We start from the raw sequence: 12,471 nt of genomic DNA, 5'->3' as shown, positions 1-12,471 counted from the left end.
CAATGAAAACAACCTTTTTAGGCTTGCTTTGTAAGAAGTAAAGTGAAATAATACGTGGTAATTAATTGCTCCCCTTCACCACAGAAAGGTCACATTTGGAAATGGAGAGCATCTGTCCAATGAGCATGGCCATACTATCTTCTGCATTTGTACGTCCATCTTTTACATACCTTCTGTATGGTTTTTTACATTACTGACAGAACCCTTTTTTCCTACACCAATTCTGTCAGTTCTGAATCCCCCACGAGTTTAACAGGGAGCAACCTGGATTTTTGCTTCCCTTCTTGCCCATGTCAAAATGGCTTACAGCCCAAACTCCCATCAGGTCATTATGGTGTAAAACATGCCACAGTCAGCACTTTCACTACTCCTGATGATGACATGTGGTGCAGAAATAGTCTAAATTGAGTCTCAGGATGCTGCTGGGACTATACAGATTTGAAATTACTTGTACAATCAAGTTCTTATTATAATTTTTTTTAATGACCCAAAGATTATTCCAGCAACACACTGTGTTGCTTCCTCACAATTGTGCTTCCTTACACTTGTGAAAACCAAGACAGTAGTAAAATCAACTCTACCACTTTTCCCTTTCTGCATAGTCTTTTGCATAGAGGTGGAAAAGCTGTTCAGGCAGAAAACAATCAAAAGTAACATCATTCACCAGTTTGCAAAGACATACATAGACTAACACTGTACTTACCACTCCAACTGGGAAAGCTAGAACAGCCATCATCCAGTCACGGAGGGAAATGAGTTTTTTCAGCTGCCTCTCTTGTTCTTGACTGTCATTTCCTCTAGTGAGAAGACTGGACAAGTCGGTCAAGACACAAATCCCAAAGAAGACAGCCTGGATAACCTGCATGGAAGGGAAACACACTCTTGAACACAGAATATCAGATCTTTGGCAGAGAGCAGGTTGGACACAGGCATGTATGAGGAATATTGCCACGGAATTGACATGGGGAGTGGGAATACATCAGTTCCTTAAATACGGGTAGAGTTAATTCACATAAAAGCCACGTGTGCTTCTAGACTCAAAGTCCTGCATGCATCTTGCTCCTCATCTGTGGGGGTAATCAGTGTGAGTGGAAGGACCATTCCAGAGGTGGGACTTCCCACCCTCACCTCAGACATGTGCCACCCGCCGGGGACTGAATTGCAGCCACCCCTTCCTGCGTCACTCCATACAACTCATCCCCACAGTCATTGCATTTGCCTCTGAGGCGGAAAAACTGAGGAATGCTCCCTGTAAAAAGAAAGGAAAGAAAAGAGATGAGCATTTCTTTCCCTTGTGAAAGGAGGTCTCACTTGGAGATTCTGCTTGCCCCAGACACTCCACTCAGAGGTGAAGGAGGTGCCTGAGACTTCCCAAGAGACATAGCACATGGCCTGAGCTTCAGCAAATCTATCTCTAGTTCCTCTCAGATAGTGAATGACAGAATGAGAAAGCTTCAGGAGTTATTCACTTTCCTTTCCTGATGGCAGACTGTTATTTACCTGCCTTTTCCTTTTTTGCATTTACGTATTTGTGTGCAATATCATAAGATTATGTGTGATATTAAATTGTTAGTTTAATCACCTGAACCCACTGATTTAGTTCAAACTTGACTCAATCTTAGTTTGATCACTGCATTTTTCTTCCTTAATTAACTTAGTAAAATTTTAATAAGTTAGCTCAGGAATGCTCTTGCCTGAGGACCCACATATCCTTTCTAGTACAGTTCAGAGGAAGTGCACACAGCTTGTTTACTCCCCAAGCTGGAAGCCTGGGTCAGAAACCACACACATCAGGTAACCTCAGGTAAAAAATTTAACAAAACATGGGCTTGGTTCCCAAATTACACAGTGATTAATCAAAAAACATAAACATATGCTTAAAATACATACTGCATGTTTTTCAAAGCAAGTATGGAGTACTAGTTTAGAAGTTTTATTTGTAAATCTAAGTGTTCCCTGACTAGGAGAATCTGACCAAGTAGCAGACCATCCTTAAGAAATAAGAATAGTACATTCCCAGATTCTGCAAAATAGAATTTATTATATGTATATATCTTTGCAGAATTTACACTATAATAAGGCAACCAGAAGGATAGAAGAAAGAAATACCAAACAGATGTTGGCTACTGGAAAGAAATACAGAGATGCGTAATGATTGGATGGATTAAAGTACATTTCCTTCCTCAGCAATCCTTATATGACCCAAATACTTGTACATTCTGGCTGTAAAGCCATGAATGACAGACATTCAAGTGGCTCCTGGATCTTCTTGCAATTCTGCTACCATTGCTCTCCTCTCTCCACGGTGTAGCTACATATAATTTGCCTGATAAATAGATGAACCAACATTACAAAACCTTCCCTGAAGCCATGAAATGTGACAGACTACTAGTGCTAGAGCTGTATATTGTGCTAGAAAAAGGTATTACTATTTCAAATGACTTCCTGGAAAAGTTACCATCTTCTACATAATTTCTGAAAAACCTTTTAAATATAAGTTCTTGGAGCTACGTAAGAACTCCTAATGCACTTTTTCATATTATTTGTTTGAAAAAAGCACTTAGAAGAAAAAAATCTTCCCATACTCGGCCCTGTTTTCCACCAAACAGATGGCCTATTTGGAGAGCAGAAATAGAAGAATTAATTATGCATTTGCTTGACTTATGAGGAGATATGATACCATCTACTATTCACTCAAGAGTGTGAACGTCAAAGACGACAGAACTGGGAAAAAGAGTATACCTAACAGTAATGAGATCAATTTGAGTGTTAAAAAGTTTAGGCTGAGTACCAGGAAATATTTCCTAACAGTGAGGTCTGTCAGACCATGAAATGGTTTCTCAGAGGAAGTGGTGGAAGCCTCATGGCTTGAGTCACTCAAACCAATATTGGACAAAACACTCAATAATGTACTACAGAGAACAGTATTATGCTGGCAGGGCTGGATGAGTGACTAATGGATTGTTTGCAGCTCTAACTACAATTCCCTGAAATGGTCCCTCTCAAAAGAAGCACAGACTCAAACAATCACACGCCCACTTTCCAAGGGAATTGAGATTGTACATCCACTAATCAATCACAAACTGAACAGCTTCTCTCCCCAGTATCCCGTTATGAACACAGAGCTTCAAGGGAAAATATAATGATATCATGGGGAATAACTGAAAACTCCTAAAGGGAAAGAAAGTATCCGAAGACTTCAGAGAGTAGATATGAAGTAAAGTATTCTACAAAAAAATTAATAAATGAAAATCCATATAGGAGAAAACTGCATCTTTATTGAGAACATTTAGAGACAATGACAAAATTGTACAGTGTTCAGGGAGGAACAGTTCCAGTTTCTTCATACAAATAATGTACATACATTCACTCTAGTACTTCCTTTCCTTTCTAGAATGTGCAAGAAAACTCTTCTGACACCTTCCAAACATCTAGGATTAAAATGGGGACCTCCAGAACTACATGAGTCTCAGCAGCATTAACTAAACAGTCGGAGTCTGTAACAATTTACATCCTTTGTAGGTCTGGCACAGGAAAAGCATAGCTTGCAGCTACTGGTGGTTTATGGTATGAAATGAATTTTTAAAGTCCATGCTCCTTGGTGTGAATGCTGCCCAACAGATGTGAAAAGTTCACAGCAAGGGAGTGAAAACTACCTCCAAACAATGTTCTCCAAGGTGCCCTGGTGTTACCTCAGATTTAGGATTACATTTTCAAAACAGGGGCCTTATTTTGAAAATCTGCAGGTGATGAACCTATACATGAAACATCCTCAAGTTGTTAAACAGCTGACTTGCTTTTCCCCTTGGAAATGTAAGCAAGAACAGCATTTCAGAGGAAATATCTTTAAATTTTTCCTCTAACTACAGCTCGAAGGAAAACTGCGATTTAGAAAATGACAAATTTGACAGAAAACAGACACACCTTACTTATACCATGTAACAGTGATAGAAGCAGAAACTTCTAAGCAGAGTATGCAAACCCAAGAAAATAAGTGAATAGGTATAAAATACTAACTTATTGCTGACCCCATTTTCTCCACCGAAGCCTACAGGGGCCACTGTCACTATAGTTGATACTACAGTCCCTTTAAACTGATAATGTAATGTGACAATGTAATGACAATGGCCACTTAAAGATATGTTAGTAAAAATTCAGAGCAGAGAAAACACTTGTTAAGTTGCTGCAGGAGAAAAAAAGTTATGAACAGAAGATGAAACCAAGTAGCCCAAAAACCTTCTCAAACAGTGAGATCTATTCAGACTATAAATCAGAAAAGATAGTTCCCTACAAACGATCAGAATAAATTAATTTTACATGTCTGTTTACTACAAGAAAATAAAGACTTGCTTCAGCAGGACAGTTTTTTCACAATGTGTTCACTGCAGGACTGCAGCTAATGACCTCCTCATACTCCCCCTAATTTGACTTTAGTCCGAGTCCAACAGAAAACCTATTTCCTCATAAACCTTTTTTCAGGGCATGGAGATTCCCTTCTCCCCCATGTCACGGGGCTCCACAGTGCAGACAAAATCTCTGCAAACTGAGGTCATGCAAATTCTGTTACTACTCTTACCAAGACAGAAAACTCCCCATTAAATTCACTGAATCTAGGATTTCAGTGTCGATGGACTCATCCTCTTCCAAGTTCACTCTTATAATCAGAAGAACTCCTTAAAGTTCAGGGTAGAAGAACTGGAAAAGTCTCTGCAAGTACTACTACTTTTATGGGTAATTTTTTCTCTACCTACCTGTGAAAGTGAAAAATTCATTCTCCTCAAGTTGTCATTTTCGAGATTAACAGCACTTACTTCATGTACCCCTCTATGAAATAAGACATCAGTGTAGGCTGGCAAACAGAAAGTGCTGACAGAATAAAACATGGGAGCGACGCTCATGAAATCCGCAAGAAATAACAAAAAAGCACTAAGTAACTTTTATATACTCCAAAATGCACATGAAGTGCATGCATGTGTGTGTGTGCGCGCGCGCGTGTGTGTGTCCCCACGTACCTGTATAGGATACCTGTACAAGATACCTGTACCTCACCAGGTAAGCTTCCACTGCTAAATATAAGATTGCATTTAAAAAAGGGACTTAGGAGTATGAAAACATAATCCATATTATAAGATGACCAATTCGCAGAAGGGTGTCAGGGAGGCCTGACTGATCCTTGGGAGATGAGAGTGGCAGGGGGCAGTCAGGGCCCATCCCACCCTCAGCCAGAGCAGAGCAGCCAGTGGCTGCCCCAGCCCTGGGGCAATCAGGGATCTCCCTGGGGACAGGCCACCAGCTCACAGCTGGGGGGCAGACATAACTTGAACCATCAAAACAACATTCAGGCTTAAGACAACATGTGGCTTTCCACAAGATGATGAAAGCTTAGCTTTACCAGCATGCAAAATCAAATTGCAAAAAGTTGTCATTTCTTACATATTTCAGATTTTACAATCTGCATATACAGAACATGGTCTGATTTTCCTCTTCAAACAATGGAAAATTATTTACAACCTCAAAGTATTTATTACTGTTCATTGTCACTTGTGTTACTTTAGCTTTCATTTCTCCAGCCTCTAGATATCGTTTTGACGTACAAATGAACTATGTTTCAGCAATTAAGATAACTGTATTTTAAGAGACTCTGAAGTAATTTAAGTCAGGTTTTTTGCACACTGTAAACACAACTGACTGGACTCTCTTTCAGGACTATGCTTGGTTTGGGTTGTTGTGTATTGGGCTGTACACAGGCGCGTGTGGAAACCTTGCATCCTGGCAGCTCATTTACCTGTAGTTGCAATTTACAGAGCAAGTCCAGGTTAGGGAGAGAATAGTAAGGTATTTTTGACAGAAAAGGCACTGTGCTTACAGATCAAAGCCATTAGGTTGTAGCTGCTTAGTAAATACGTTACTGTTCTCGACTGCACAGAGCTACCGATTCTTCTTGTCCATCACCATTCCATCATTACTCACACTGCGTTTATTTTTGTCGCTTCTCCTCACCTTGCTGCATGTTTGTTAGTTATAATAACAAGCAGAAGCTGGACAATACGTAATCAAGTGCTAAACCTTTGTATCAGAGAAGCTACAGACTTCAGATAAGAAAAAGACAAATCTTTGTGTCTACAGACAAATGAAAGAGAGGCATAAAGAAATAAACACAAGAAGCAACAGCCCTTTAAGTACTAAAATACAAGCTAGTGTAATACCAACCACTAAACCTACAATTAACTGAAGTTGAAGTGCAAACACCATGAAAAAGTACTGTGTGCTACTCTGAATCATTATTTCGGTATATGGAATAGGGAAGAAGACTCATATTTCAAAGTCCGGAGGTAAAAGAGCAGCATCAGCCTGGAAGATTCACTGATGTTGAGGCACGCAGTCAGACCTCATATCACATCTTCTTCCACACCAGCTGCAGTGCCATGGCCATTTTAGATTGCTTAGTTTGCTGAAGTAGGTTTCATCAACATCCCAGGCCACTTCAACACAGAAAAGGAACACGGCCCTGCCCCATCAAAAGCCAGTAGCCTGAGAAAACACATACATGACACAGAGGAGAAAAGTAAGGGACAAGGGAATGAAAACAGAATAAGCCAAAGGAATAGTTAATTTAAACACCATCTGTTTTACTTTGAGTTGTTTACTGGTTAGGAATCTTGAAATAAATATTTCTCCTATTCCTCCTTTCTCTTACAATAATTAGAACTTGAACTACACAAGAAAAACATGACACTTATTTCTATCAGAAGAGCCATTAGAATCTCAGCAACTGGATAAAGGGACCACCTTATAAATATCTAGCACTGCCCTCATCCAAAACAATGACTCATGTCTCCCTTTACAGCCTTCAGTGGGGGGATGGCTCCTCTAACCAGGATGTTGCACATTAAGACTAGTCCTTAGTAGGAGATTTAATTTCATTTTCATGGTTTAGTCAGATGATATGAATCAGCTTATAAAACATGCCTAATGCCTTACCATATGATGTAAATTCAGGGACTCCTTTAAATATAATCCTTTACTTTGTACATAACCTCCTGCAGTCTTTTTCTTTGAAGCTCACCAGCGTTGTCCAAACGTAACCAAGGATGGGGTTTTAAACCAATGAGATTTTACAGATACACAAAAGAATAAAATCTACTATGAAATTATTATGCATGAAAGAGAAAACTGTTTGAATCTTGGGTCTAGCTTTTATAGGTACTACGCTGTTTAGTTCCCACTACTTAAGCATTTGCTATGAAGTTGTGGAACAGGGACCAAGCTGTGTAAGATAATGAGATCTTGTGTTTCCACGAAGAGAGATGCCTTTTAAAATTCCGCCTGTTGGAAAACAAAATGTGTTTTAATCTGGACAGACAGAAAAGCAACTTGATAGGCTCTTCCTTTCTCTCTTCATGGTCCCTCCACTTAACCCAGGAAAATCCCTTACTAAGTTACACTTAAGGGAGCGGGTAAGTCTCAGATCGTTCTGCCTTAGCATGATTCTTGACTGTCTCTTAATGGTTTCCAAAAATATGCAGCACAGTTCCCGGAGAGGTAATGTGGTTGTGCTAACATAGTTTTAAAAGCAGTTTTCTTAATATTTTTAGTACTTCTGTAAGGACAAATACTCCTTACTGCAGCAAACTAAGCTGAAATTTAGTACACTGTCAAAAATATTTGGAAATGCTTTAATTTTTGATGGCAACAAAAGCATCCTTATTCTTTCTACATGGATAAAATACCCACAACAAAAAAAATTCCATAGTGGACAACTGAGAAATCAATTTTAAAGTGCTACTATATCTCAGCTGAGTTGCATAGATGACATTTCCAACATGATCTCAGCATGACAGAGTGTATGCCATCTGACTCAGTGGGGCTAACAGCCTGGAATGCACCACCACGTATCGAATGAAGAGATGTAATGGACAGATACACAATATACTAAAGAAATATGAACAAAAATTTGACCAGATGCTAAGAAAGTGCCACATTTTCTCAAATCTTTTGCAATTATTTCAGCTGTGTCATTCCTCTCTAATGCCATGTCAATCTTCCTCTCAGATGTCTGTATATCTTACTTTAATCCTGGCTAAAACACTCAAAGAAGCACAAAGATCATTGTTGCAGTATTTAAGAAATTACTATTGTATTTTTATCTTTATCTTGTTAATTGTTTGGACTAAACTCATTTTCTAATAATCCCCATCTTCTTCCTTACTTTCTTACATTGTGTATAGAAAAGCTGCCATTATACTACTTATTGTATCCTGCTTATAAGACAGTATAATTTCATTAAATTTATATAATCCATTCAGCGAACATGTATAATACAGTTTATTCAGAACAGATTACAATTTTATTAGGTTATATATTAGGTTATATATTTTATGTTTTTCTTTGGTAAAGCTTAATCTTATTAGGATTATACACTGTACAGAAGGTTATGTCATTATTTTGGCTTAAATGGTAATTTTACACATTTCAGCATGATTGGTATAGTCTCTGCAGCAGTGCCCTTGCAGTCAAGGCAGGAATGGCAGCACTCTAGACAATGTTTCGGATAGCTAGCTAAGAAGCTAAGACTTGTTCTGCAGCTGTCTGTGCTAAAATGAGCTTTAGGATAGGGTTTCCCATGGCCAGAAAGTCCTAGCACTTCATAAGTTAATTACCCCAAAAAGGAAATTACATTTTATTAAGTACAAAACTCTATTAAAGAAGTGGTTTTCTTAAAACCTCAGAAACTTCTGCATTGCACCAACTTTTCCATGTTTAGAAATACAGTTTGAAAACCACTACAGGGAAGCAATTTTGACACAAATTTGAAAACTGAAGTTTTTCAAAGTTAGAGGGACTGGTTTTGCTTTTCATTTCTTCCCTTTTTGATGAATAAGGTAATAGCTGCCTTCTAAAACTGCTGAATTTAAAAAAGGCCATTACTAATGTATCTCAGCAACTTGGTGAGAGAGCTGGAAACGCAAATGAGAAAGGCACTACAATCCTCTGAGACACAGCAGCCTCAGTGCTACCCTACTATGGCGGTAGGAGATAAAAGGTTTTAAAGGTCTGTTTCCTGAGCAATGTGAAAGCAGTAATGAATGACTCCTCACACCAGTTCAGCAAGGCAGGCTATTAAGTGATATCATCACAGTTGGGCAATTCTCCTTCTCTCCAGGGAGGGTAAGAGAAGGAAACATTGAGAGCTTTATCCACTTCTTCATTCATCCAGCCTACCAACAACACACAAACCAAGTCAGTTGCAAACTCTCATTGTGAAAAACAGCTGAAGTCTCCGATCTTCAGCTTTTGCTTAAACTTTTCTTCCTTGGCTCACTGCTACAGCAGCTGAATATAATGTATGATGGGCAGGTAAAGTATATTCATAAATAAGGTTATTACTAAGATAAGGATGTTCTGTAATTAAGATGCTGCTATTCAAGCTCCACTTGAAAAAAAGAGTGGACATAATTTTGTACCTTAATTATACAGCACGTGGTTGAATGAAAGGTGATCTAACGTGTTGTACTGTCTTCATTAACATGACTATTCTTTATGCAACACTTCAAGCAAGACACTCTTATAAAGAGTTGCATTTTGGGAGAACCCCCCCCATTATCTTACATCTCTAAAAAAACCATGGTAAAACCTCTGATATAAGCTAACTGCATTTAAATTAAATAATACAAGCGGGGGTTAAGCATTCACTAGGTGTGTGCCATTTCAACCACAGATGATAACACTTCCCTGCTTTCATTGTCTTTCTCATGAATCAATCTCAAAGGAAATTAAGGATTTGTTTCCTGATTGTTGCTAGTGAAAGCAAGGCAGGGAGAAATGAGCTGGCCAAGGCAGGAGGGGACTTATGGGATGAACTCAGGTGCCCTGATCCCTAGCCAGTTCTCTAGGCATCAGGGTGCTTCCCAAGCATCTACACTCACTCTAATAGCAATAGCCATTTACGCCGCTTACCAGGAAAACACAGCACAAACCTTTTCATTCCCTCCAAATGCAGCCACACCACTGTTAGAATAAATCCAAATACTTCTCCTCTTACGCAGCTTACAGTGATCATAGTTTTCAAATACCCTGTTTGGTTTACTGTGTCTATCAAAGTTTTCTAATAGTTAGATACTGTAATTCTGACCAGAGCTGATATGTTTGTGCCAACTAACTAGAATTACCAAGGTCTTTAATACCTTTGGAGATCTAGTCCATTATACCATTCCCACCTTCCCTGTTCTTACATCATAGTTCATACAGCGAATACTGATTTTGAACAACACTACTACTGAAAACATATTTTTAATTTTTCCAGTTGTTTTGCTCTATATAAGTTCAATAAGTAGCAATTTTAGTGTGGTGTACACTTGCTTCTCAGCATCCCTGTAGGACAGGGCATCAAGTGGAAGAAGCACAACCATCCCATCTGCTACTTGGAGACTGTCTTTGGAGAGAGTGCCCAAAAAAGAAAAGGGATGAAGCCCTATCTTGCCTTACACGCTCACAAATGCTGACACAGCTCAAATCTCTCTCACTCTTTCTTACTCTAACCAACTTTAACCATTCCTTGAATTTCCAAACTGATCTTTCAGACACTGCTGTTACTGTACTTCTGGTTTGCTTACCACTTTTCATTTTATTTGCAAAGAAGAAGGATATTAACGATAAGAAAGTTTAAATTTAAATTTATATCCCCTTACATACTATGGAAGCCACTTTATGACCACTACCTGACATTACACTGGGTTCCAAACCCATCTGATTTAGATGCTCTCCATCAGACTATTGCATGCTGACTGACAAACAATAAATGTATTTTTTTAAATCAGTAAACACCACAAATTCAATCTTCTCAAGAGACAGGAGGTTCAAACAACATCTGCTGTAGCAGGCAAGAAAGTAGCAAAAAAACTCCAGTCAAGAGACCTTTGCTGAAGTGTAGTACCGGTGACAGTGAGCATGCTATTTTGGATTCTCCATGGCAGGAAAAGCACTTTGCAGTGGCTTCGAGATGTGACAGCCCAGCATGAAAAAAACCCCATCTGTGGCTATCAGGGAACACAGCCTACTAGTCAGCCAGGCACGGCACATCAGGCAATCCCCAAGTATCAACCAGCTTCTGCGAAACCTCTTGGTATTCCCAACACTAATGCCTCCATGGACCAGACGGGTGCGTGCACGCGCGCCCCAGAGGAACACAGTAGCTGTAATCGTAATGCAGCTGGGGACAAGGGCTGTGCCCCTGCACATGCTGGGCGTGCTGAGTCACCCATAGGAACTCCCTGGGCAGTCCCGGGAACTCCCCATCTAGTTTCTGTTCAGATGAGATAACTGACTGATAGCTATAGAACCCGCCCCGGGCAGTCCCAGCTCCACCAGAGGTCTCAGGGATCTACAGAACTCCCCAGGCAGTCCCAGCCCATGTTAACAAGATAATCAACTGCGTGTCAGGGACTGTGGAGGCAGGGAGTTCCCAGCAGTCCTGGGAACAACGCAGGCAGGTCCTCCTTTGCACACACGAAGTAAATGGTGAACTAATAGGCACCATTTATCTATTTAGATAACTGAACAGGGCATTTTTTTGCACACAGCTGAGATGATTTTAACTAGAAACCATGCAGGACAGCTGGAGAGTAAAGAATTCACCAAACCACAGTTTGAGGGGGTCTCATCCAAATCAGCTGAAAATGCTGTTACAAGGATACTTTCAATGGAGACTCCTATCACCACCTGGTCAGAAACTGGCCTTACTGTCAAAACAGCGACAACAGTAACTCAAGAGTGTTAGTTAACACTTGAACCAATGTGTGTGTAACATGAACCAGAAGGGTCTCCTAAGAAAATGAGAGCCTACCACTGCGTAACCTGTCCACAATGAAATTCCAAGCAGATTTAAAACATTACTCGAGAGTATAAGGACATTGCTTCAAGTAAATGTATCTGACACTACTGTCTGATTTTATGTAATTCTGATCTTCAGGACACATACTTGTTTCCCAAAACACTTAGTAAATAAATGCATTCTAGTATTCTGCCCTATTCCTCACAATACAAAAAATCTAGTTACATAAATAACATTCATGAATGGTGGCAGTTTCTGGGCCAATCCCATTTATTTCTGATTTGGCAGTAGCCCATTGCAGCACGAGGTACAGACACCACTGCAACAGAAAAAGGATCTCTCCAGCCCAAACCATCTGTAACTACGCAAAATGAAACTTCTCAGGGGAGTCCCAGAGCAAAGCTGCTGACCAGCCCTATCAGCATGCCTGTCTTGAGACATTCAGTTCTGACTAACAGTGAGATCAGGTCACGTTCAGCCTCTAGCTTTGCATCAGCCAAGAATCCAGGCTCAGAGACGCGCTACAAATTTTACATGACATAGCCTGAGCAGGGCACTAGACCCCTCCACCCCTCTATCATGAAAGCAAGGCCAACTACTCAATGCAGAGCTGAAATGAGTTCAACCTGGACTCAGACTGA

The 12,471-nt window shown here is 39.8% G+C and overlaps 1 protein-coding gene across 2 annotated transcripts in view; it reads right to left on the bottom strand.

The window, feature by feature from the left end:
* AIG1 (androgen induced 1) overlaps window positions 1-12,471 on the bottom strand; it is a 123,318-nt gene that overhangs the window by 84,579 nt on the left and 26,268 nt on the right. For both annotated transcript variants that reach the window (XM_017825922.1, XM_017825921.1), the window contains exon 2: window positions 704-859. In XM_017825922.1, the coding sequence (XP_017681411.1) occupies window positions 704-859 (156 nt within the window). The remainder of the gene's footprint in view (window positions 1-703; window positions 860-12,471) is intronic.

The sequence above is a fragment of the Lepidothrix coronata genome, unplaced genomic scaffold, assembly GCF_001604755.1.
Source record: "Lepidothrix coronata isolate B3197 unplaced genomic scaffold, Lepidothrix_coronata-1.0 Scaffold123, whole genome shotgun sequence".
In the NCBI taxonomy this organism is placed as follows: domain Eukaryota; kingdom Metazoa; phylum Chordata; class Aves; order Passeriformes; family Pipridae; genus Lepidothrix; species Lepidothrix coronata.
This window is presented reverse-complemented; position numbering and strand designations above follow the sequence as displayed.